Source organism: Gracilinanus agilis, chromosome 2 (assembly GCF_016433145.1).
Source record: "Gracilinanus agilis isolate LMUSP501 chromosome 2, AgileGrace, whole genome shotgun sequence".
NCBI classification, from domain to species: Eukaryota; Metazoa; Chordata; class Mammalia; order Didelphimorphia; family Didelphidae; genus Gracilinanus; species Gracilinanus agilis.
In genome coordinates this window covers 642,004,947-642,031,829 of record NC_058131.1, presented here as the reverse complement: position 1 = coordinate 642,031,829, position 26,883 = coordinate 642,004,947, and the positions used below count along the sequence as shown (strand labels likewise).

The 26,883-nt window shown below is 38.2% G+C and overlaps 1 protein-coding gene across 2 annotated transcripts in view; it reads right to left on the bottom strand.

Moving 5' to 3' along the window:
* TNKS2 (tankyrase 2) overlaps positions 1 to 25,993 on the bottom strand; it is a 63,778-nt gene extending 37,785 nt beyond the window's left edge. For both annotated transcript variants that reach the window (XM_044665672.1, XM_044665673.1), the window contains exons 1-6: positions 25,749 to 25,993; positions 3,681 to 3,905; positions 2,425 to 2,520; positions 1,101 to 1,137; positions 876 to 951; positions 275 to 369 (exon numbers count right to left, since the gene is read on the bottom strand). In XM_044665672.1, coding sequence (XP_044521607.1) covers positions 275 to 369; positions 876 to 951; positions 1,101 to 1,137; positions 2,425 to 2,520; positions 3,681 to 3,905; positions 25,749 to 25,953 — 734 coding nt within the window. In that variant the 5' untranslated portion in view covers positions 25,954 to 25,993. The remainder of the gene's footprint in view (positions 1 to 274; positions 370 to 875; positions 952 to 1,100; positions 1,138 to 2,424; positions 2,521 to 3,680; positions 3,906 to 25,748) is intronic.
* Positions 25,994 to 26,883: the final 890 nt, after the last annotated feature.

The following is a 26,883-nucleotide window of genomic DNA, read 5'->3' as shown; positions in this document are numbered from 1 at the left end:
CAAATGAGTAATATGTAAATAGGTTTTGAACAATAAAATGTATAACCCAGTGGAATTGCTCATCAGATGGGGGTGGGGAGAGGGAGGAGGGAAACAACATGAATCATGTAACTGTGGGAAACCACCCTAAATTAATTAATTAAAGAATAAAGGAAAAAATATAAATAGTAGCAATTGATTTTATTTTTAAAAGCCATGATTTAAAAAATATTCTCCATATAAAACATTAAAAAATTTTTTTATTCTTTAATGTAGCAAATCAAAAAAACTTTACCCTTTGTCTTTAGCATGTACATCAGCTCCATGTTGTAATAACAGCTGCACAATCTTAACTCTGTTGTATCCTGCTGCTAAATGTAATGGAGTTGACTGAAATAGTAAATTATATTAATTAACATTAATCAATCAAAATAATAATACTGGTTAAATCAGGCACATCATAGTAAAGTGTAAGGAACAAAGTATCAATAAAGACAAAGGATAAGATCTTCCACAACTGCAGTTAAGTTAAATAAGACATGACAAAGCCACAAATTAAGATACAGGATCAAAAGTATATAATCTTTGAAAGCCCAATCAAGCAAATAGTTGTATCAAGTCAGTTTTACAAATTAGGTTTAAAAAGCTCATCAAATATACCATAGGCACAAAGAAATTTTGCCATTAACATTTCTGTTTATGTAAAGTAGACAAATACATGCCAATACTGGCAGCATCACAAATTTTGATAGAATTTTATACTTGATCGTTATATTTTGTTTAAACAAATTTTTTTACTGTGAAAACTGGACTTAAATGTTTAACTAGATGAAAGCATTTACCAAAAAATTTACTCCTTGCAAATGAATAAACAAGTAATTTGAAAATGGAAATACCTTTCTGCCATCACTTGCATGACAATTGACATTTAATGGGGTAAGTAGAGCCATCATTTTTTCCTCATTGCCACTCCTATAATAGAAAATACTTTAGCAATTTATATACTTTGTGAAATCTTAACTGCATATATACAAACATATCTTGTGGGGTGAGGGAAATAGATTTTAAAAAGTTGTACATTTTAAAAATTCTAAAAATATCATGTATATTTAATATCTTACCTAGCACTTTCTAAGAGTTCATCTTTCTTATATTCACCTACGAAAAATGAAGAAGTTATTCACTTTTTGGCAAAAGCTTTCAATTAAGATTAAAAACAAAAAAACCCCCCAAAAAACCCTTACCTTCAGTCTTAGAATCAAAACTGTGTATTGGTTCTAAGGCAGAAGAATGGTAAGGGCTAGGTGATGGGGGTTAAGTGACTTGCCCAGGGTCACAAGGCTAGGAAGTATCTGAGGTCACATTTGAACACAGGACCTTCCATCTCTAGGCCTGGCTCTCAATCCACTGAGCCACCTACTTGCCCCCTCAGTTGAGATATTAAACTCATTAAACAATGAAGAAAAATAACTGTAGACTTATTATTAATACCTCATTTAACTAACTACAGGCCACTTATCTGGCAGTCCTAGCTATCAAAAAATTCTTGGTTCTCTTTGTCTAGTCTGAGTTTACACTTGTAAAAAGGGAATCCTTTATTTTCTTTGCCTAGTTGGAGTGCTTTGGTTAATGACTTAAGTACTCCTACTTAGTACCTCACTAGATTGTGAAGACAGGATTAACTCTCCTTTGTCTACCTTTCGATTGAAACAACACAAGCTTGAACTAGGTATAAGAGCTTGCAAACCACTTAGAGAATTCACATCCTCAGAAAATCAATCAGCCAGGAAACTGTGAACCCATTCAATGATAATTCACACCTCTAGAAGGTGAGAAGTGGATTCCCACCCACACTGCCCCCCCCCCCCCAGCAGTGCTAGGCAATTTGAAAGTTGTGATTGGCCCCTGTGAAGAGGGGAAGGAACAAGAAGCAACTATAAAAGGCTCTGAATTTCTGGGGCTGAGAGTTTGGCTTGGAGAAGGAAGTCAGCTTCAAGAAGAGAGTTTGGCTTAAGGAAGAAAGTTGGCCTCACTGAACCTTAAGTTTCTTTATTTAAATGATGTGTTTAATAATAATTGTTTTACAAATCTCATGGGGCTGTTGTGAAATAATATGTAGTACATAGTACATTAATGTACTAGATTATTATTTTTATAACTCTTAACCCTTCTGTCTTAGAATCAATACTAAATAATAGTTCCAAGGCAGAAAAATGTAAGGGGTAGGTAATGCGGGTTAAGTGACTTGCTTAGGGTCACACAGCTAGGAACTATCTGAGGCCACATTTGAAACAAGGACCTTCTGTCTCTGGGTTTTGTTCTCTATCCACTGAGCCACCTAGCTGCCCCTGTCAGATATAATTATTAAGGGGGAAAAAAACCCTATTTACCAAAGACTATTCTTTATGTTCATTCTGAAATATAAGGCTAGATTAAATGCCTTACCAGTCAATACTGCTTTTGCAGATGGGTCTGCCAAATCCAATGCTGTCCTCCCATCTGTATTACGGATGGTTGGTTCAGCTCCATGCTGCAAGAGGACTGCAAAATAGCAAATAATTTTTTCTAATGAGATTTTCTATTCAAATATTAGTATTTTCCAAAGTTCTGGACCAAAATCCTAAAGATGCTTAAATGTTCTTTGTCTTAATGGCATTATGATAAATTCCTTACTTTTTATTATTGCTGACATAATAACTATCCACAAACATATAGTTCATTTATTTATCAAACATTCATATAAAGGCAAGAGATATGAAAAACAAAATGCCATCAGTGTCTACGATTCAAATATTACCATATAAAGATCTCTCTCATCTAACAAACCAGTTGCAGTGAGCAAAATTTGCTTATAAATTAAATCTCTGTAAATGCCCTAATTCTCTAATAAAGTTGGAGATGTATTTTGCAAGGAAAAAAACTGTTGACCTTCTAGCAGGCTCTGTTTCGCTCTTCAGTATTTAAATCTTTTGTCACTAGCTGAAAACCTGTATGCTGTTAAATATTAAGGCATTCAGCACGGTATAGCTAATGAGGAATAAGAGAAATGAGTACTTTCAGACAAACTGAGAGATTTTGTGATGCTTTTAAAATTATGTTATGTAAAAGAGTTTGATGCCTTTAGGATATACATTCACAAAATGTAATGACAAGAGATGCTTTTCAGTTATTTAACTGCAACTCAGAGGCTTGATCCCATTCAGTTGGTTTTACCTTCTAGCCTCAAAGGTTTCAGTCATTTGCATAAAGGGAACATTTTCTTCTAGGTCCAAGTTTCCTGGTACTTCTTGCCTGTCACCAGTCACTTAGTTTAGCTAGGTTCAGTGGAAGAAAAAGCAAGCTGAGAGAAACTCTTAAGTGAAGAATAGCAGCTACAGGAAGACCATTCATAAAATTCATAAAATTCTCATTACTTACCAAGAATTATGGCTTTAACTCATCAATTCAGACTATAAACCTAGTCTTATCAATTATTGTTTTGAAATATCTCATTTCTTTCACTTATGTTGTATCCTCACAGAGCCTAGCACACAGAAAGCACTTAAATGCTTACAGACAGACTGGCTATCTTTTTTTTTCTTTTCCAGAATGCTTACCTAGGCTCTCAGCATCTCATTACTTGTATTAAAATTAAGCCTAGAAAAATTTGAACATAACAAATAAATGTGGAATGAGGATTCTTGTAGGAAGTAAATGATTACCTATGCAAACATCGATCTTTCCTTTAATTGCAGCTTCATGCAGGGGAGTGTAATTCCAGTTATCGCGAGCATTTGGGTCTGCACCATGTCGTAAGAGGAGATTGACAACTTCAGCATGACCAAAGGAACAGGCATTATGGAGAGGAATAAGACCCCCATCGTCACGAGCTTGGACATTAGCACCATTCTGTAACAAATATTCAACTACATCTTTCCGGCCAAAACCTAGGAGAAAAGCATATGTATGTGTAAAACCTTTAGATGCCTTATTCAAAAGCAAAATTTCAGAATACTGACTTATTTTTTTTTATGTTAAACCCTTAACTTCTGTGTATTGACTTATAGGTGGAAGATTGGTAAGGGTAGGCAATGGGGGTCAAGTGACTTGCCCAGGGTCACACAGCTGGGAAGTGTCTGAGGCCGGGTTTGAACCTAGGACCTCCTGTCTCTAGGCCTGGCTCTCAATCCACTGAGCTACCCCGCTGCCCCTACTGACTTATTTTTAACACATGTCAACATAGTTTAAAAAAAATAACCACTTTTGACTTCTTGCCAAAACCACTGCCTGAATGGGAGGCATTTTGCCCAGTTCCCACAGACCTACTTTAGCAAAACTCTGAATTGCTTATAAAACAGAATAACGATCAAGAAATTCAATGAGAAAATACAGTAATTAATTTCTTCCATCCCTGAGCTGCCTAGGACAGTGATGGGCAAACTTATTAAAGAGAGGGCCAAAGGAAAGGAAATGCTCATTTGTCAGTCTGTTTCTAAGGTGACCCTTTCAAAGTTTCATTGTACTGTATCCTACTCATTGTATTTGTCAGATTAGGAATAATGTCCAGCAGTTGGATAGAACATTTCAGGGGGCCCCATCTGGCCCCCCCGGCAGTAGTTTGTCCATCAATGGCCTAAAAGATTGACAGATAAGGAGCAGCTCTAACCATCTTTGTCTTTCCCCTTATCCCTCTAAAAGCCAGCATCAACCCAGCTTTCTAGTATGTGACTGGAGACAATGAGGGACATGTATGTGGAGCCTGTAATACTCTCTATGTAGAGGTAGCAAGCTGCTCTCAGAAAGCCCCAGAAGTGATCAGAAAACTCTTAGGACAGAAATTTTAAAAGAATCTTAGAGCAGAATAGGTTCATACCAGGGTATACTAGACCCAAGGGCTCTTATGAGGGTCCCTAATACTCTTCCTTGAGTTACTAGAGAATAACCTTAAGATATAAAATTTCAAAGCTCAAAGACTGAGGAAGACCATTTTCAGGAGGTGGAGCTTAGCTTAGAACCCAGGGACAAGACCAAATAAGGTTGAACACTTCATCTAAAAGCTCAGCAAGGAGTAGAGTCTGACCTTTTCACAAATTCTCAATTCAGAAATTAAAGCTGGAGAAATGAGTAAATCAGTGAAAACACCAAATAGTTTTTAAAAGTTATTGCAAATCTTGATAGCCCTCCAAAGAGATTAACTACATTATAATCACAAGTAGACTAAAAAAAATGGAAGGAGTAAGCACCTGAGAAAAGAAAGTCAGTTAATCAATCAACCAATATTTATTATTTAATATGTGCCAGACACTGTGCTAATAAGCAGTGGGGATACAAAGAGAAAGGAAAGATAGTTTCTGCCTTCAAGGAGCTCAGTCTAATGGGAGAAACAACATGCAAATGACTATGTATAAACAAGATGTATACAGGATAAATTAGAAATAAAATATCAGAGGGAAGGTGTTAGCATTAAGGGGTATGGGAAACATTTTCCAGAGAAGGTGGAATTTTAGCTGTGACTTAAAGAAAACAGGAGGCAAAGATGAGGATGAAAAGTATTCCAGAAATGAGGTACAATTAGTTAAAATGCCTGGAGTCAGAAGATGGAATGTCTCATTAGAGGAACAAACAGCCAAGCCAACGTCACAGTACTGGGAAATACATTGCAAGATAGGAAGAGGGGGTAAATTATAAGACAACTGGAAAGGTATGAAGGAAAAATCCAAACAGAAGATTTTATATTTTCTCATGGAGATAATGAGGATTATCTGGAATTAAGTAGGGGTGACAAGTTCAGACCTGTGTTTTGGGAAAATCACTTTGACAGCTAATTTAAGGATGGGAGAGACTTGTGGCAGGGAGACTGATCAGAAGGCTATTATAATAGTCCACACATGTGGTGATAAAGGTTTGCATTGGGGTAGTGTCGGCAGAGAGAAGGGTCATATGCTAGATATGAAGATAAAGGTGACAGGCTTTGGCAACAGACAGGATATTGGTTGTGAGAGACAAGAGAGTCAAGGATGACACACAAATTTTGGGCCTGAGAGACTGGGAAGGTGGTATACTCAGCAATAATAGGGAAATTAGAAAGAAATGAAGGATTTTGAGGATAACCAGCTTTGGACATACTTAATTTTAAATGTCCAATAGGCAGCTGGAGATACCAGCCTGAAAAGCGGTGGAGGTTAGGGCTTGATAAGTAGATTTAAGAATCATCAGCATAGAGATCATTGATTCCATGAGAACTCAAGAGATTGCTAAATGAAATAGTATAGAGGGAAAAGAGAAGAAAGTCCAAGACAGAGACCTGTCAGACAACCAGTTAGCAAGCTTGATCTGGATGAAGATCCTGCAAGGGAGATAGAGAAAGGAGCAATCAAGTAGAAGGAGATCCAGGAGAGAGTAGTGTCATAAAAACCTAGAGAAGTATCAAGGAGAAGGTGATCAATAGTGTCAAAGGTTGGAGAAAGGTCAAGAAGTTCTGAAGAACACTGAGAAAAAGGCCATAACTCTGGAGATCAGTTTCAGTTGAAAGACAAGAGGTAGGAAACTAGCCCAGAGAGTTAAGAGACTAACAGGAAAGGAAAAACAGATGGCATTCTCAGGGAATTTAGCCACAAAAAAGAAGATATAGGATAACAGTTAATGGAGAATGGACGGATCAAATGAGTTTTTCTGAGAATGGGAAGATCTATAGGCATGTTTGTTGGCAGTATGGAAACAGCAGACAGGGAAAGAATGAAGATGTGTGAAAAAGTGGTGAAGATAGAGAAGGCAATGTGCTGGAAGAGAATCACTTATGCATATAAAGGTGTTTGCTGTGGCATGAAGGACAGTTAACTCATGTGAGATGGATGAAATATGACACATCTGAAAAAGACAATAAAAATATTAGAATAAATCAAGACTAAAAAAAAGAGAAAATGTAAGATATTTGATTGACAATTGACTTGGCAAACAGGTCAACAGGAAATAATTTAAGAATAAATGGATTTCCTAAAAAAAAAATAAAAAAAGATTTTGGAAAAAAAACCATGGACACTATATTTCAAGAAATCATAAATGAAAACTGCTTAGATTTATTAGAAGCACATGGCAAGATGGAAAATAGAAAGAATTCACTAATCACTTCTAGGAGTGAGGGAACCCAAAAGGAAAAGTTGCAGGAATATCAGTCAAAATCCAGAACTCTGGTTAAAAGAAAAACAAAACAAAACAAAATGAAACATAACAAAACAAGATCTAGAAAAAAGCAGTTAAAGTACCAAGGAACCAAGTCAGCATCACATAAGATCTGAAAGCTACAATTAAAAATGAGAAATCTTGGAATAAAATATTCCAAAAAGCAAAAGATAAAAGTTTTAGAACTAAAAATTACTTAAGTTGAAAGTTGAGTTTATTCCTACAGGGGAAAAAATAGATCTCTGGTGTAAAGACTTTTAAGTATTTCTGATTAAAATACCAAAGGTAGGCAGGAATTTTGAAATACAAACATGAGAATCTGAAGATGAATTTATTTGTGCAACTGGAAGGAACTATATAATGATACAGTGCTAACAGGCTAAAAAGGAGGATAGGTATCTCAGAACATCAATGCCTTTGAAGGGTACTGAAGGAGCTAAATTAAAAAAACAAAACAAAACAAAAAAACACCAGTAGGATTGGTTCTGCTCTTGAGGATTTGAAGGGTGAAAAAAAAGGGAGAGCAAATGGAATACAATAGTTTAGAAAGGGGAAGAGGAACTTCCTATATTCTTCCTGTGAGTAGGGTATGTCAGAAAAAGTGTATACAAACAGGGAGGGTGGGGTGAGCAGATGAACCTCACTCATCTGAAACAGGCAAATGAGGATGGAACAGACACATATAAAGAGTTTGGTGTAGAAATACAGGAAAATAGGAAATAGACAAGAGATAGAGGAGAGGTAGTATTATGAGGGAGGAAGATGCTGGCTTCCAGTGAAAAGGTGAAGAGGAACAAAAAACTAGAATCTAAGGGAATACCTTAGATTGCCTCTTCAGACAAGTGGGGGAATGACTGAACAAACTGTGATAAGTGAACACAACAGAATATTATTATATTGGAAGAAATGACACAGACAAGTGCTGAGAATCTTAGGTAGTATGAGCTGAAAGAGTGCAGTGAGCAGAAGTAGGAGAACAATTTATATAAGCATAGCAACATTGCAAAAAGAGAAATTCTGAAACACATAAGAACTCTGATCAATGCAAAGGCCAATCATGTCTCTAGAGAACCTATGATTAAGCATATTACCTACTTCCTGACAGATAAGGGAAGAGTATAAGGTAGAAAATTTTACATTTTTTGGACAGAGTCACTGTTTTTACTTGATTATGCTAAATAGTCTTCTTTCTCTCTTTTTTTAATGGGGGACGGTAGTGGTGATAATATGGGAGTAAAGGTTGGCAATAGTGATGTTAAAAATGAGACCACTGAAACATTTTTTAAAAATGGAAACATGGAAATTCTAAAGGAAGCAAAAATGAGCTGGGCAATTTGAAAGTAATGTGTAGAATATATACATATATACACACGCATACATATATATGATATGTCATATACAGCAAATAGTATGAAATGATTTATGGTTTCATTGCATATCTACTTATTGTACTTTATTGTGAATATGAAAACTCTTTTTCGTGCTTAAAGTTTGGAATAATAAACATTAATGTCCTTTGAAGTCTCCATAGTTATCATATTGCCATATTCATGAACAAACCATCATAATATGGAAAGGTGTGTATGTAAAACTAATTTCAACTACCACTAGCTCTAAGATCAGGGTGTAGTTGGTCATCTTATTGAAGCATTTCTTTGTGAGGCTAATGAGTATTAGAAGCCTCAATCTTAGGCCTAGAGGAAGAATTCTGTATCTTCAAGTACATCTAGTTCAATTCATACCTGAATAAATCTGCTTTATAATATATCTGTTAAATTATCCTTCTACCTACAGAAGCAGTCTATTTCATTTTTGGACTGCTCTAATTCTTTAGTAATTTTTCCTTATATTGAGTTTAGGTTTGTCTTTTTACAAGTTCTATCCATTGTTCCTATTTGTCTTTTGGGGCCAAGCATAAGTCTAATCCTTCTTTGACATTTAAAATACAATTATCTCTCCTCTTATTCATAGGATACTAATTTTTCTGTTAACATATCTTCACTCAAAAACAGCTTCTACCATCTCTTATAGATCTGAAATGTCTTTTAATGTGTGAAGGTTGCATAATGGGTACAATGTACATGCTACTGGGGAAAACTGCTGATACTTATTTAAAATTGGCAATACTGATGATGATTATAGATACTGGAGGAAAACAGATCATATAGTATTTTGGGGATCTTCTTTCTCTTCTCTCCCTTGGTGAAAATAACTATAATTTTCATAGTACTTCAAGGTTTGTAAAAGAATTTCTTTTCTTTTTTTTTTTTTAAACCCTTAACTTCTGTGTATTGGCTCATAGGTGGAAGAGTGGTAAGGGTGGGCAATGGGGGTCAAGTGACTTGCCCAGGGTCACACAGCTGGGAAGTGTCTGAGGCCGGATTTGAACCTAGGGCCTCCTGTCTCTAGGCCAGGCTCTCAATCCACTGAGCTACCTAGCTGCCCCTGTAAAAGAATTTCTAAAGATTGCCACTATAGGTAAATATTGGAGGCATTATTTTCACCATCTTAAAGATGAAGAAACTGAAATTCTAAGGGGTTAAGCGACTTGATCATGATACAGCTAGAGTCAGATGTAAGTTTTCCATATTCCAAATTCAGTACTCTATTCATTATATGACACCATATCTCTGATATTATCTACTCTGCTGTTCTTCTGGTATTATTTGCTTCAATTATTCACTCCATTGAGAAGGTTATCAAATGTATACAACCAAATTTCTCGTTCTATTTTTGTACTGACAATCATCTGATAGTTATTTCCACCTGAGTGGTCCACTGTCACTTCAAACTCAACAAGACAAAATGAGTTTTATTCTCTTTCTTGTACTATTTTATCTGTATAAACGGTTTATTCTACCAGGAGAAGGTAAGCTTCTTAAGAATGGGAACAATTTAACTTTTATTTTTGTCTCTCCAACACACATAGCACTCAGCACAATGCCTGCTACAGGATTTCAACTTAATGCATTTCAGTCAACTAGCATTTATTAAGCAGCTAGGTAGATCAATGATTAAAGTGGTGGTCTTGAAGTCTGGAAGACCTGAGTTCAAATGTAGCCTCAGACACTTATACATACTCAGATACATGTGACCCTAGAGAAGTCATTTAATCTATTGTCTGCTTTAGCATATCATCTATAAAATAGGGTTAACAATAGTACCTCCCTCCTAAATTTATTGTTAAGCTAAAATGTAATAAGAATCCTGAATATTTGGAAAAGGAGATTGTGAATAGATTTAAAAATCAATCAGAGGTCTCTAAATTAGATCCTGGTGGTAGTGAGAAGCCACTGGAATTTATTGGGGGAGGGGTTGGGGTTGAGATATATTGGTGATTTTAGGTAAAACACCATGACAGACTAGACCAGTGATGGAGAACCTTTTAGAGATGGCGTGCCATGTCCCTCCCCCGCACTGAGTGCCAGGCACACCCTGCTCTGCCCTTTATCCCAAACAGGGGAGGAAGCACTCCCACTGGGCTGCTGAGTGGGTGAAATGAGGAATGTCCTCAGTAAGTGTAGAGAGTGGGAGGGAAATATGGTCCAAGCACTCTACTATCCTCCTCTCCAGCTCTGCTGCCTCTGCGCCCCCACTGGGCTGCTGGGCAGAGGGGCAGGGGATGTGAAATAATGTCATCAGGCACGGTGGAGAGGGGGAAGGGAGCAGCTCTGCTAGGGTCCCTCTGCTCCGAGTTCCTCTGCTTTCTAGTAACAAACTCTTCAGGGGGAAGGGGGGGGCAGCCAGCCACTCTGCATGCCATCTTTGAAACCCGTTTGCCATCACTGCTCTAGACAATAAACTAGGGTAGAGAAAAACTTGGTACAGAAATACAACGAAGAGAGATACTGACAAGACAAAAATGACAAGATCTGGTAAAGGAATGGGATGTGTAGGGTGAAAATGAAGAATCAGGAATGACACTGAATTTGTGATCCTGGGTAACTGGAAGAATGGTGGTGTTTTAGATAGTAATAAGGAGAGAGAAAGGTGGGAGGGGGTATGAGAGGAGATTAAGAATTCTCTTTTGGAAATGTGGAGTTTGAGATACCTAGAAAACAATGGATATGAGATATCCAACACACAGCTTGACTATAACTCAGGAGAGACATTTATTGAATTTCCCCCTACACTGACCTTTCCTACAACTTTCCCTATTTCTGCTGATGGCACCATTATCTTCCTACTCACTCTGGTTGACTATAATGCTTGACATGGTTCATTGTAATGACCTTTTCAGTCTGCTCAGAACAGCAGAAAAATCTTATTGATTTTATCTTCAAAACACCTCTGGTATCTGTTCATTTTTCTCTACTCATATCACACTTCACAATAAGCCCCTACCATGTGTTGGGAATTGTAGCTACAAAAACAAAGTCTCTGATCTCTTGGAAAAGAAAGTAATACATGTTTAAATAAACCTACCGTAATGACAGCCAAACAAACTAGAGTATATATAAGGTCATATCACTTCCATGCTTGAGTCTTGAGTGGTACTCTATGGCCTCTGGAATAAATAAAATTTCTTCAATCTCTTGTTTATGATCCTACACAATTGTGTTCCAATCTCTTTTTAGTCTTATTTCAGTTTTCTCTTTTATGCACTCTATATTTTGGCCAAACTTAGAAGCTAATTTTTGAATTTAGCCTTTCATTTTTTACTAGGGATATGACACACATCCCTATGTGTTGACATAAGCAGTCATAGTCTTTTTGAATGTTTGAAATGTGCTCCTTCTCTAGGTCTCAGAATCCTTATCTTCCTTCAAGAGTCATTTCAGTTGACCTCCTTTTTGAAGCCTTTCCTTACCCCATTTATAACACTCTCTCCTTCCCCAAATTATCTAACACATACATAATGTATATACAGGCATCCTTTCCAAATGATGACTTTCCCTGTCAAAGTTTTGTTATATTGCAGGTTGGCATAAGAAATCAAATGGGAATTTGGGGAGAGTTTTGCAGAAGTCAAAGAAGATGACATGTGAAGGCCAGCAGATGACACAGAAAAAATTTAGAATTTCAGAAATGCAATAAAATATGCATAGTATTGTAAAATATCAAAAATATTTTAATACCATAAATATACACAATTTATTTTTTAAAGTTAAAATAAGCAAAAAGTTAAAAGTTTGCAAAATGAATGCAAAAGTCAGATGACAAAAGATTAGAAATGTAGAGATATCTTAAAAAGTTTAGTAACTCATAAATGCATGAAAGCTATTGTAAAAATAAAAAATCCAGACCTTCTCTGGTATGAAGGGAGGACTCAAAAATCTTGTGAATTTTCCAGACCATGGGAGCACCACACCTCTAAATTGAGGTGTGCAAGGGATACCTGTATGTATGTGTGTGCATGTAGACACACATATGTAAGGAATGTGTGTGTGTATAGATATATCTATCTATCTATATATATATCTGTATCCTAGTGTGTAAATGGAATTGGCTCACCCTCATTCATTCTTTAGACTTTAGCCACCAGGAATAATGTCACCACACCCAACTTAGAATTAAGTGTGGAGAGGGAGGTCTGTGACCCACATGTGATAATAAGTGGCAAATCAAAAACAAGTGACTGCCCCCTGGGCAATCCAAAACAGTGTTGAGGCTACCAGTTGTCCACGTGAAACTTTGTCCAGGAAGTGACGAAAACTGCTATCTTTTAAATATGATGGTAAAACCTCCTGTGAAGGGCTTTTCATGCTTTGAACTTGGCGTTGAAGGAGCTCAGGTGAGACCTCAGACAGCTTCCCTTTGAATTGTCAAGTGGGTAAATTAGGTTGACTCTCTTTCTCTTCCCTGAGAGTTTCTGGAGACTGAGGCCTTGTGGCTAGAAGCCTTGTTTAATTAACCTCTGTGCCCCCCTCTGCTGGGGGCCTCTGAATCCTCCCTGGTTCAGGCCAAAGTTTCTCTCCCTCTTTTTCCCTACCTTCAACCTTCCTAATTGTAAACAAACCACCATAAAAGTCATCCTGACTTGGGCTTCTTATTTAGAATCGAATAATCGATCCCTGGTGACCAAACTTTAAATATCCAGTCCAACCATAATCTTCCCATTTTCCCCTTTTACACTAGCCTCGCACACTGTATAAATGAATAAGAGAAAATTATTTATTAAGTACTTGTCATATGCAAAACACTGGGTATACCAAAAGAAAGCTGAGACAATTTTTCATTTTCTAATAGGGGAGATTAAGATACAGGCACATTTGACTGCAGGGACTTAATGTCTATTACTTGTTGAAAAACTAAATTAGAGCTCTGGATACTCAGTAACCCTTTAAAGCATCAGGTTAATTACTATCTCTGTAACTTTGGGCAAGTAAGTTAGCTTCTTCTCTCATCTGTAAAACTGGGATAACATTTCCTCCATTTGCTCCAAAAAGATGGTTATACAATGGAATGATATATGGAAAGTACCTTCTAAGGCATAAAGCAAGCCTAGCTATTTTTCTTGTACATATAAGTGACTGATTACAGATATGGAAGGCTAATGAGAAAAATTAGGAAATTTTTAATTAGTTAGAAGTTATATCAATGACATCATTTAAAATGTAATAATATTACTTTTGGTGAGGTCATTGGAATATAATGACAAGTTTAAATTCTAAATATTCTAAATGACCTTCAGAAATAGTCAAAAAAATCTTTTAGGAAATATATCTAAAGACTCATTTGGTCTAATAGCTTTTAAGAGGAAAAAAGATGATTTATGTTGGGGAAATGTGATCAACTAAGATTTTTCATTTACCTTTGAAAATCACAAGCAGAAAACAAACCAAATATATACATGTAAAAAAAAAGTACCAGTTTTTGTTGCCATTGATGAACTTAATTTTAGCAATTTTGAAACATTTAGACTTCACATATAATGGGGCCCAATGGAGAGGTAGGTACTTCGTAAACTTACTTTCTTTAGATATTATAAAAATCAATGTTTTGAATTTCATTTCAACAAACATTTATGAAATGCCTATGTGCAAAAAATGAATCAGTCTTGGTCCTCAAGGAATTTACATTTTTTGGGTCTATGAGGTGGAAAGGGGATTAGGCCATCTTGTACACAAGTGATTCCAAGTTGATATAAAATAATACAAAACTTTAAGAAAGAATATTAACAAGTGGGAAACTCAAGAAGGATTGGTGCTGGAGATAGTACCAGGATTATGTCTTGAAGGAAGGATTCTAAGTAGAGAGGAGGAAAAAAATACAAATTGTGACTAAAGTCTGAAATGCATAGCAATTAATAATGACTAGTCATTCTAAGCAATGTTGACTCTGGTTGGCTAAATTCTTACCTGCTGACTGATAGTACTTCTAGTCAAAGACAATGAATATATACCTTTGAAAGCTTATGTGAGGGAAAGAATCTGTATGTTGCCTATGTTTAGTATTGGCTCAGATTTTTATACCCTCTCGATTGACTGATTTTTAAATTTCCTAGCATGGATATGAAATTAGATAACTGAGAAATAAATTAATGATTGGTATAGTATGGAAATAACTTACTGACTCAGGAGACAAGTAAGTAGAAGGGAGAGGTGATGGTGCTACTCTGACAAGAAATATTTAAGAGTATACTATGTTCCTGACTGGATACAAAGACAAAAGTTAAATAGTCCCTACCCTTAAGACTATTACAGTCTAGTGCTTTTGGGAGGAAGGCACTAGTAAGAGAATCTAAAAAGGTTAAATGTAAAAGGTGGTTGCTAGAGCTTATCCTTGAAGATAACCAGATTCTATGACATGAATTTAAGTGCATTCTAAAAGCAGGTGACAACTAATAAAAATGTGCAGACAAGAGATAGTGTTGTATATGAATAAGAGTAAGGCGGCTGGATCTCAGAATGTAGGAGAGGGAGCAATGTATAACAGAGCTGGAAATGTCACCTGGGATCAAATTGTGAAAGGCTTTTAAATGCCAAAAATAGGTATATACATTTAATCCTAGAAATAATAAAGTCACTAGAGTTTGTTGAACAAGGATGTCAGACTTGTGACTTTAGGAAGATCATTTCACTAGTTATGTGTAGGATGGTTGAAGTAGACAGAGATTTGAATCAGTTAGATAAATGAAGAAGTTATTGCAATGTCTAAGGTAAAAGGTGTTGAGGGACTGAACTACAGAAGTGGCTACATAAGTAGAGAGAAGAGGATGGATGCAAGAGATGTGGCAGTAGAAATGATAAATTCTAGCAAATGATATGCTAGCAAATTCTAACGTAGAATGTAGATAGTAGGAATCAAGGATGACACTGAGCCTGAGACTTGGGTTACTGGAAGGGTGGTGGTACCCTCAAAAGAAATGCTAGTTTGAAAGAGGGAAAGATCAAGGGTAAAAGATAATATATTCTGTTTTGGACCCTGAGGAAAGGAGCCATTTAAAAAAGTTCTGCATTTTCAGCACCTCGAATATAATAGGTCACCCTTAAGCGGGTTTTTTTTAAACCCTTACCTTCCATCTTGGGATCAATAATGTGCATTGGTTCTAAGGCAGAAGAGTGGTAAGGGCTAGGCAGCAATGGGGGCTAAGTGACTTGTCCAGGGTCACACAGCTAGGTAGCATCTGAGGCCAAATTTGAACCTAGGAACTCCCATCTCTAGGTCTGATTCTCAATGCACTGAGCCACCTTGCTGCCCCCTTTAAGCTCTTAATGAGTTCAAGATGACATTCCAAATACCTTTGAAACATGTCTATGGGTAGTCAAAATAATTTTTTCTAAAGTGACTATTGCTCCTTCATCAAGGATCCAACCTTGGGAGTAAGAGAAACCCATATGCTATGAGAGCCAAAGGATTAAAGAAAAACTTGCAAGTGGCAGAAGCCAGGAGCTGGGGTGTGTGGGTATTAGGCAACAGTTGGTTCAGGTCCAAGGATGGATCTCTATACCACTTAGAAATTGACCTTGACAGCTCTAGTTTTGAGAATCAGAATAGTGTGGCTAGATAGTGAGCTGGCTTTGGAGTCACAAAGATCTGTGTTCAAGCCTTGTCTGATACACAATTGCTATGTGACTATGGAGTATCTCAGCCTTAGTGCCCTTGGTAACTCTCAGTCTCTAAGTTAGATCACTTGAATAATTCCGTCAGTGAGAAAAGGACTTCCCTACACCAATGAAATTAGATCCTCTCCTATTTCTAATTTCTCTTTAGAATTTCAGAAATCCTATTCTATTGGCCTCAAACCAAAATAACAAAAATATCAAGTTTAATCTTTAGAACTGTCTAGCAAGACTGTTTTCACAAATGCTATATCAATAACTACAGGTTCAAATACAGGGATAGTACTTGAGACAGACTCCAATCAGATTCCTCAACACTGGCAGAAAGGACAAACTAGCAAGGACTAAGTTGTAGTAACCAGGATGAGTTTATTTTATGAAACTGGATTAGATATGTGTCAGATGATGCCAATGTTATAATAAACAACAGAGGTGGGGCAGCCCATATGAATGATATGTGGAGAGAAAAGAGAAACGATTAATACCCATGAGCAGAATAGAGGGGGCAGGAGAATATGAAATTCTTTATTTCTGAGAGAAGTGGATATTTTAGCTATATTTATATTGCTGGTTGAAGATATGTGGATTAATAAAGTATTTCAAAAAGTCTAGATTTCCTCTTCCATACTCCTGAGTATGGAGCCATGAAAGAGGGAAATCTGGGGAACAATAATGGTCAAAGCATATATCCATGTTGACAAAATAATGACTGAGAAGAATTCACCAGAGGATATACATCAGGATAGTCTAAAAACAAAATTTTAAGACAGTAAAAAACAAAACTAACAAGAAGCCATGTGGTGTAAAAGGAAGAGTGCTGTTATTTGGGGTCAGATCCCTGGGGTTCAGATTTGGGAACTGTCATTTCCTTCTTGTGTGACCTTGGGCAAATCTCTTCACTGCTTTGAATTCATTTTCCTTACCTACAAAAGGAAGGGATCTTTGGAGGTCCTGAGGCCTCTTACATCCAAAATAGGATCATGAAAGAAATTATACTGTCTAGGCTGGTGTCTCAAAGGTGAAACTCATATATGGCTACTGCACAAAATAATAGGGAATGTGGAAAAAGCAGAATCAATGGACTTTCACAGAAAAAGGTACAGATTCATATGGAGAACACCACACCATGATAAATTATTTTCTATTTCTGGGAATGTGTATTTTTCTGATAGCTTCTAAACGATGGCTAAGATTCGTTTAGAGATTACAAAGGGAAAGATTGATACCCTTTTTGGAATCAAGTTAGGAGGACTATGGCACATGATCTTGGAACATAGAAGCTATTCTGAGACTCTAGTTCACATTGGAGAACCTATGGCACACATGCCGGAGTGTGTCAGAGGGGGCTGCCCCCTCTTCCCTCTACACACCCACCTGAGGACATTTCTTCCATCCCCTGCCTCTCTGCCCAGCAGCCCAATGGGAGCACTTCCTCCATCCCCTGTCTGGGGTAAGGGGGGGGGGGGTTTCACATGAGGTGTGAGGTTTTCAGTTTGGGCACTCAGTTTCTAAAAGATTCACCATCACTGCTCTAGTTAAAGGTTTTCTGGGGTTCTGACAGTTTTATTTTTTATCAATCTAGGAGAGAAAAATCAGTGAATGGGGCCTAGTAGGAAGTTAAAGGATATGTTTATGATCTTGCAGTTTTGAGATGTCTCCGAAAATGAAGATAATTAAGAAAATAAGATCCAAATCTCTAGATCCTGTCTCTCAGGAAGGCAGTAAGGGATGTTCCTAACTCCACAGAAATATGAAGTAAAACTAAGACAGTTTGATGTTTTCTTTGGTAATTATGTTCAGCCCCTATCTTTGGAAGATTCAGCAGTATTTTACATAAGACCATTTATATAAGGATGCTGAGTGTTTGCTTTTATTTGCCTTGTGGACTAATAGTGACTATGAGGAAAAGCCTTAGAGCTTTTGAAGTTTCAATCAAGAAGTACTTATTCATAGGCAGGCTCTGGGAAAATACAATGACAAATGTAAAACAGTCTCTGTCCTCTAGGAACTTATACTCTATTGGGAGAAACATGTACATACTTATATAAGCATAAATAAAAAGTAAGAGGTGTGATACTAAGAAAAGAGGATCAGGAGAGGCTTCATGTTGAAGGTATCACTTGAGCTAAGTCTAAAAGGCAACTAGGGATTCTAAGAAATGGAAGTGAGGGAAAAATGCATACTAGATATGGGGAATAGCCAACACAAAAGCATGGAGATGGTAAATGGAAGGCTGTGTATTAGGAACAGTAAGAAGGTTATATTGGATCTTATAGTTCATAAAGAGGAATAGCATGTGATAAGGCTGGGAAAGTAGGTTGGGACATGTGGCTCCCCTTCCCCAAATTTCTCATGCCTAAGATTTGGTACAATAAAAACAGAAGACTTATTAAGTTCAGAAAGCTGCTCTAGTATTTATTTGTTCTTACAGGGCTCTGTTCCTATTGCTCATTTCATCTTACAGCTCTAATACTGTTACCTCTTCTTTCTTAAGGGATTAGGTAGCGTTTATCAAAGTAGTGAATCATTGAAATGGAAGATGGTGCTTTGCAGGTCAAGGGAGGCATCAAATTAGATAGGTGAGAAAACCCTCCATTTTCTCTTTTTATAAAGAATGACAAAATCATTCATCTCCAAGGACTTCCTTATCCAGGTCAACATTGTGTCCATGGCTCAATGGACTTATTAGAAAAGGCAGCAAGGACTCTCAAGTAAGAAATGAGAACATCATGTGCCAGGTGAATCAAACCACTGGCACCACCTTCCTTAAGACCCAGCTAGGAGAATAATATCAAACCATATATATTTGGTTTCAGTTGAGAGAATAACATCAAACCAAGAGTTGGGAGAATAATATCAATCCCCCCTCCCCCCAACCATTAGCCCATTGCCACCATGCAAAGGAATAATCCTTGTGGAGACCTATCCTGCAAGTGCTATAGTACATCAAGACTTGTCTACTCTTCTCTCCAAGCCACAGCTACTGAAGACTCAGAAAAGAATGTTCTTACCACCAATGTCCCTGAGCTTTCAGATTATTCAACTTAGAAACAAATACTGTTTTATTAATGGAAGTGATGCTAAGGAAGATGAACCCTAAAAACTAGTTGGCCTTCCCATTTCAGCTGAAGACTCCCGTGTTTTATCTTCCCTATCAGAATGTGGTCTGTCTTGCTTTTTTGTTTGTTTAAGCACAGTGCTTTCCCCATACTAAGTGCTTGATAAATGCTCTGTCATCCAGTCTTCCTTTTCCTTCTGTCCATACTTCTTCTTGTCTCTTCTGCCACTTGTCACCCTGGGGCTACTTGAAAAGATTGGCTCTTGAACTGGATCCTTTCCCTTTCTTTTTGTTCAACCAACCAATACCTTCTGTGAGAAGCACTGTGCTAATAGTTGGGGATACAAAAAGAGGCAAAGGAAAATTCTTGCCTTCAAGAAACTTATAATCTAACAGAGTTAATGGTCAAAAAATTAAGGAACCACTGCATATCAGTTGTTTGAGTCTTCTTTAGCCCTTTAGATACTTTCAAAGAGGTACTGTCTCTAATTTTCTTTCTTTCTTAATTCCAGGCTTGAAATCATTTTGGACATTCAAAGATTAGAAGACTGATCTCCTTATTCTATCTGATTAAGGACACTCCAAATGAAAACCATGGTTTATCAATACTTATTATTTTTAGAATCAAACTTTTCTTTTGAAAGGAGAACTAAATATATATTTGCTCCTAATGTATACAATCATATCCATCTAGTTCTTTATGGGCTACAAAGTCTGAAGGGGAAAGAAGATTCAAAGAATATAATATCTAAGGATAGGATTTCAATTGCCAGATGAAGGCTTAAAATCCAGGGATGCCAATTCTTCTGACCAAGAATGGAGCATAACTAACAAATGCTGATAAGAATATATTTTCTGAGTGTCTTGGAAATTTAATTTTAAAAGTTTAAAACTAAAATGTATTGGAGAGGAATAAAACTATCAGTGTACATATACCAAACTAGATAAAGAGAGCAGTTACAATGAATAAGAGTAGCAATGGAGACATCTAAAATTTCCCAGAAAGCAAAATCCAAGAAGTTTCCAGTGGTAAATCCTAGGGAGTTATGGCAGACCTATGGCACAGGTGTCAAAGATGGCATGCAGAGCACTCTCTGTAGGGCATTTGGCCACCCTCCCTCCCACTCTACCTCCCAACCCAGAGTTCATTACTAGAAAGGCAGAAAGCCCTCAGGCTGCTCCCTTCTCCTTCTTTACCTCACCTGATGACATTTTTTCATAGCCCACACCCCTCTGCCCAGCAGCCCAATGGGAGTACTTCTTCCCTCCTCTGTGAGGGTTATTAGGGGGGGCAGGGTATACCCAGCATGTTGGGCGGGGCAGCACTTCATTTCTTAAAGTTTCACCATCACTGACCTAGTACCTCAAATGTCTTTATATAAATGCCCAAAGTTTATATAACAAGCAAGTTGAACTAGAGATTTTAACATAAAGGAGGCAAATTACTACACAGGTATCACTGAGATTTGGTGGGATAAAATCTTTGATGGGAATATGGTTTTTGAACGTATGTAGCTTACTCAAAAGAAATGGTAAGTTAAAGGAAAAGATTCAGGTGAGGAAATTTAGAAAGCTGAGCATGGAGGTCACCATCTTAGTTAAGGTCAGTGGAAAGAGTAACAGAAGTGTAGGTTATATATGAGATTCTGTGGACAGGAAAGAAGAAACAGTTCAGGAAACATCACAGCCTAGTATAAAGGACATAAAATACTGATGATGTGAAATTTCAAATATTCAGTCATCTATTGCAGCAATCTTTGCCAAAAGCAGAACTCAGTAACTTTCTGAATTGCCTTAATAATAATTTCAGCTTTCAAAAGGTAAAGGAACCAACCAAGGAAAAAAATTATTTATAATCTTATTCTACCAGAGAAGATCTAGTTGCTGGAGAGGAACCTTACTTTTGCCTACCTCTCACCCCCACATCCTGTAATTCGGTGACATTGGTCTCCTTGCTATTTCTTGAACTACACAATGTTCATTCTAATGTTTGGGGATCTTCACTTGCTATTCATGCCTGGAACTCTTTCCTCCCTTCATGTCCATCTCCTATCTTCCCTGGCTTCCTCTCACATCTCATCTAAAATCCTACCTTCTGCAAGAAGTCTTTCTTTATTTCCCTTTAATGCTAGTGCCTTTCCTCTATTGATTACTTCCAATTTATCTTGTAATATAGCTTGTTTCTATATAGTTGTTTGCATGCTATCTCTCCTACTAGATTGTGACTTCCTTGAGACCAGGATTTTTTTTCTTAAATCTTTCTTTTGGGGGGCAGCTGGGTAGCTCAGTAGATTGAGAGCCAGGCCTAGAGACAGGAGGTCCTAGGTTCAAATCCGGCCTCAGTCACTTCCCAGCTGTGTGACTCTGGGCAAGTCACTTGACCCCCATTGCCTACCCTTACCACTCTTCTGTCTTGGAGCCAATACTCTGTATTGGAAGGTAAGGGTTCTAAAATAATAAAATAAAATAAAATCTTTCTTTTGATTCCTTAGCACTAAGCACAGGCTTAATAAATTCTTGTTAACTGAACCCTGAAGAGAATAAAGCATTACCTCCTAGAGTTTGTGATGGAACCACTGGGAAAAACCTTCATCCTACATTTTGGGAGAGCAGGGTCCAGTGGAAGACTCAATAGGAACTCATGGAATCTATTCTATGAGGGAACCTATTAGCACAAGAGTAAGGAAAAACTCTCAAGAATTAATTCAAAGGGAAACAATTCTAGTAATGAATAAAAACATCAGTTGCTCCAAGATATAAATGTTGGGACACAAAGTAACTCAACCAACAACTTTTTAAAAGATATCTTCAGAAATGCAAGGACAGGTGACAGCATATATGGCATGGTCCTAACAAGAGTACTATTAGGATGAGGGAAAAAAAGAGTACTATTGAGGATGGTGTAATCATCAACTAGTTAAACCATTCTAGGAACCAATATGGAATTATTTGAAGAGAGTTATTAAAATGTCTGGACCCTCTGACCTAGAGAATTTACTGTTAGGCATAATCCTTTAGAAAATCAATTAAAAAAAGAAAAGTCCAATACGCATAAATATATATACACACCAAAATATTTAAAGAGATTTTGGGGGGGCGGGGTGAATGTAGAACATTCTCATCAGAATTTTTTGATATGTTGATTGATTTGGCAGAACTCCTCCACCCATAATAATAGATAGATAGATAGATAGATAGATAGATAGATGGCATTTATATAGTGCTTTTAGGTTTGCAAGCATTTTGAGAATATCTCATTTTAATAGATAAAAGATATCATTTGATTAACTCTGGGAGATAAAATTAAAATTGAGCTGATACTTGGCAATTGTTTTAGAAAAAATGATATTCAGGGATAAATAATGAAAAATAACACATGTATAAAATGATAATCAGGTACCTAATTAGAAAACTCAATTCTATCGATGTTTTTCCCATAGAAAAGGACTCAACATATGATCCTAGCTGAAAGTATGTGACTTAAGAGATTTTGAAGTTTCCTGTTAAAAAAAAGCCAACAAAGTGAAAATTCAGACAAAAAGTTAATTCTTGCAAGACTTATCAGTTTATTATTTCCTCCCAGTTTTTGACACTAGAATTTTTCAAAGTATCTTTCTGGCCTAATATACACTACTTACCATGTTACCACTACATGTATGCTGGGGAGGAGAGATGAACCCAATGACTTTTATGTAATTATTTGGCCATTCCAGAATCTAAGGAAAATGAAGTTCTTGCACTCTCTACACTTGTCTCTTAGTGACCTTATGACAGTTTCCATCGGTTCATCTATCATATATCCATACCTAGATATACATATTCAGCTACAGTCTTTCTCCTGAGTGCTAAACCCACATTACCAATTTGATGTCTCATAGACCCAAAGGCCTAAAACAGAACTCATCTTTCTCCTCAACTTTCTCTCCAAAGCTACTTCTCCTTGGAACTTCCCTATTTCTGTCAGAGAATCACAATCCTTTTAGTTATACAGGTTCACAACTTTGAAGTCCTCAACTCTGAACTCTCTTAAGTATATCTCTCAAATCTGTCTCCTTATCTTTCTCATCCAGTTCCCTTATTACTTCTATCTGGAATACAATAGTAGCCTCCAAACTGATATCCCCATCTCAAGTCTCTCCCTCTCTAATCCATCTTCCACACAGCTGCCAAATCGATCTTATTCAAAGCACAGTTGGCTTAATAGCTAAAAAAAGCTCCAGTAGCTCCCTATTGCCTTTAGAATAAAATATACACTGTTTGGCATTTAAAGATCTTTACAGTCTGGCTTCAGCCTACTTTTCCAAACTTAATACACATTATTCTTTACACACTCAAAAATCTAGCCAAACTAGTTTATTTGCTGTTCCTCACGAAGGACAAATCAATCAAAAAATATTTATTAAACACTTACTGTGTACTATGGTAAGCACTGGGGATACAAAGGTCGAAATAGTCTGTGATCTCAACTTCCACATCTTTGCATAGGCTATCCCCCATGCCTGGAAGCTACCCCCTTTCCTTACCTCTGACTCTTAGAACACCAATCTTATTTCAAAGATCAGTTTAAGTTCCATCTTCTAAAAGAGTTATTTCCTAATCCCCTCAGTTATTAGTGTTTTTCCAAAGCCCCAAATTACCCTGTAGCTACTTATGTTATTTCCTACCAAATGCAAGCTACTTGAGGGCAGAGAACTGCTTTGTTTTCCTTACTATCCCCAGTGCAAAGTATAGTGCCAGGCACATGGTAGGTACTTCATAAATACTTGTTGGTGGACACAGAAAAATTTAAAGACACTTTTCCCCTATAAAGTCAATCTCACTTATAGGTAAGCAACTTACACAAAATCCTCCTATCTTCTTACAAAATATAAGCAAAAACATTATATGTGTATGTATATTATTACAGAAAACCATCCAGGTTAAGATTCCAACAGTTATTTGCAAAATATCAGTTTTGACATTACATAGTTTATAAAATGGAGGTTACAGAATTACTCTCCCCAGTGGAGAGGAGAAAAAAATGTACAAATTGTATTCATTATTTAAAAACTAAGGATAGTTCTAATCCTACTATTTAGATTAATTGGAGGCTAAGGATAGGGAAATAGATGAGGGAACAGAAGATCTCTGGAAAAGGTGGGAGGTTGAACCTAACCCCAGACATCTAGATTAATTTTTACTCATCTTCAAAGGCTTTCACTAAACTCCTTTCTCACAGATTGAGTGGAATCTAAATAATCTTATTTTTACATTATTATCCAATTTGTTACATTTCCCCATGTCAGGAGGCAGTTAGTTTTGCTGTAACTCTCACTGCCTAACAGGAGTTTGCATGCTGTGTATGCCAAAGGCAGCACATCCATGAAAAAAAGCCCTGGACAAAATTGTATAAATGAAGGACAGTAAGTCTTAGTGCTTGCTCTCCCACCATGATTTTTCTACTCCTTCCCTTTCTGCCTCTACCTATCATTCCCAAACTACCCTTTTTCCCCTAGGTTTTAGGAAGAGGATTTTTTAAAAGGGTGGCGGTGAGTGAAGCCTGATTTTTGTTCATTGAAAAAAATTAAGTAAAAAAAATGAAAAAATTATTGTAAGCTTTAAATGAAATAATGTGAACTTTGCAAATCGTAAAGTGATACACAAATGTAAGGCTTTACAACTTCTTAGCAAAGATGGGATCCCCATCCTAATGAAGTTTAGTTAGGGCCATTCCAAAAGAAAATTCTCAAGCAGATGTATTATGGCCCGCAATTTGTGCAAAATCTCTGTCTCATCACTAATCAAGCCAGGCCCTTTTCTGTCTCTCTCTTCTCTCTATTAAAACGTAGAAGTCTAGTGTCTAATGAGACAAGAACAAAAGTATGTCAGCAAATCTGCTAAACTAATTGTGTACTCTCTTCTTTCCCTTCCCCCCTTAAGTAACTTGGCCCTCAATTTTCTAATAGCTCTGATGGATCTTCTCCTTTAAGTTTACCTAATTTATTTTATACTTATTTGTGTAATAAATGCTTGGTGAATTGAGTTGTTTTATCTTCCCTATAAATGCAGATGGCTGTTACCTCCTTCCTCCCCTTTTCATTAGCAGTAGAGTTAGAACTGAGGCCTTTGGTGCTTTAACCCAAAGAGTTAATGGTAGAAATTTCGGGTAGGACGTGAGGGAACATATTTGGGGATGGTGCTAGGGGTTGGGGGGGACATCAGGAACCTCTCTGACTTCAAATCAAAACAACTGTGAATAAGGTGGTCAGCAGTCTGCATCAAAGTCGGCTTTTTTTTTTTTTTTTTTAAATCAGGACTGGAAATCAAGGTGATGAATTTGGGAGGTTAAAAACAAACAAACAAAACGCCACCTAAACGGTGGGTGGGGTCAAAGGGCTAGCAACTCCCCACTCCCCCTTCTCTGGTAACAGGGGACCTAGAGTTCGACCCCGGGATTCCGACAGAGGCACGGACGCTTAGGGGAGAGGGGCTGCATCCTCCCAGACGACCCTCGGCCCGGGGTGCGTGCGCTCCATTTCCGGCCGGCCGCTGTCCCCTAAGTTAGTTACCTGCGGCGAAATGGAGGGGGGTGGACTTCCTGCCCGCCGTGTCTCGGCTGTTCACCTTCTCCGGGGTCACCAACTTTTTGACGCGCTCCACGTCCCCGTTCCGACAAGCCTCGAACAACTCCCGGGCCGCGGGCTCCACGGCCTCCCCAGCTGAGGCCGCGCCCGCGCCCGGTCCTCCCCCGCCAGCGCAACGACGGCCGGACATGATCGTGGCCAGCGGCGGCGGCGATGGCAGGAGGAGGAGGGAGAGGCCCCCAGTAAGAGACGTGCTTACAGTCCCGGGCTGCTCTGCTCCGCTCCGCCCCGCCGTCACCGGCCCTGGCACAGTACCATGGTCCCCCTCCCCCACAGCGATTTCCCCCGCCAGGCCTCGCGCTCAGGCCCCGGACGCCTCGAGCTCCCTTGGCTGCCCTGCCGCGCAGGCAGCAGAGCCCGCCGTCCCCCACTCTCTTAAGGGCTGCTGCGACGGTGGCTGCAAAGGCCACTCCGCGGCTGGCTCTGGGGAGTCCGGGAGGCTCACGGGACTGCCTGAGGTGCGCGTGCGCAGAAGGGGCCGACGCGTTGGGCAGGTTGAGCTCCGAGGGGGGAGGGGCCTACCGGGATCGAGACCAGAGGAAAGAGGCTGTTGGGGCGCAGGCGGGGAAAGTCCAGAGCCTGGCTGCCATGTTGGCTGCTGGAGCCCGCTTCCGCTCACAGTGCTCGTTTAACGTCTTCTGCGCATGTACTCTGAACCGAGATTAATTGATGGGCGTTTTGACTTGCCCGGAGCGCTTTGAGACCTCGGCTCGGCAACTAAGCCCCCTAGAACCTTCGGGACCCCAGGAGGGAAAGTTCCATTTGTCTGCTTCCCTACCTCCGGCCTTGAAACCTCCCCATTTTCTTTTTCTAATAGGCGATTTCTCTAAAAGGGAGGCCCAGCCTGATTCCCGCGGTCGTGAGGGCCCTCCCCCTTATTACTTTGTGTTTGCTTTCCATATATTTTGGAATGAGGTCACCTAAGCCGCGAGCGTGCTGCGCAGGCCCCATATCGGATGTGATTATATCTGAGCTTAGTGCTCCTTCCTCTCCTACGATGTAAACACCTCGAGGGCAGGGATTGTTTTGTTTATACTTCCAAATAAAGTGCCTAGTAAAA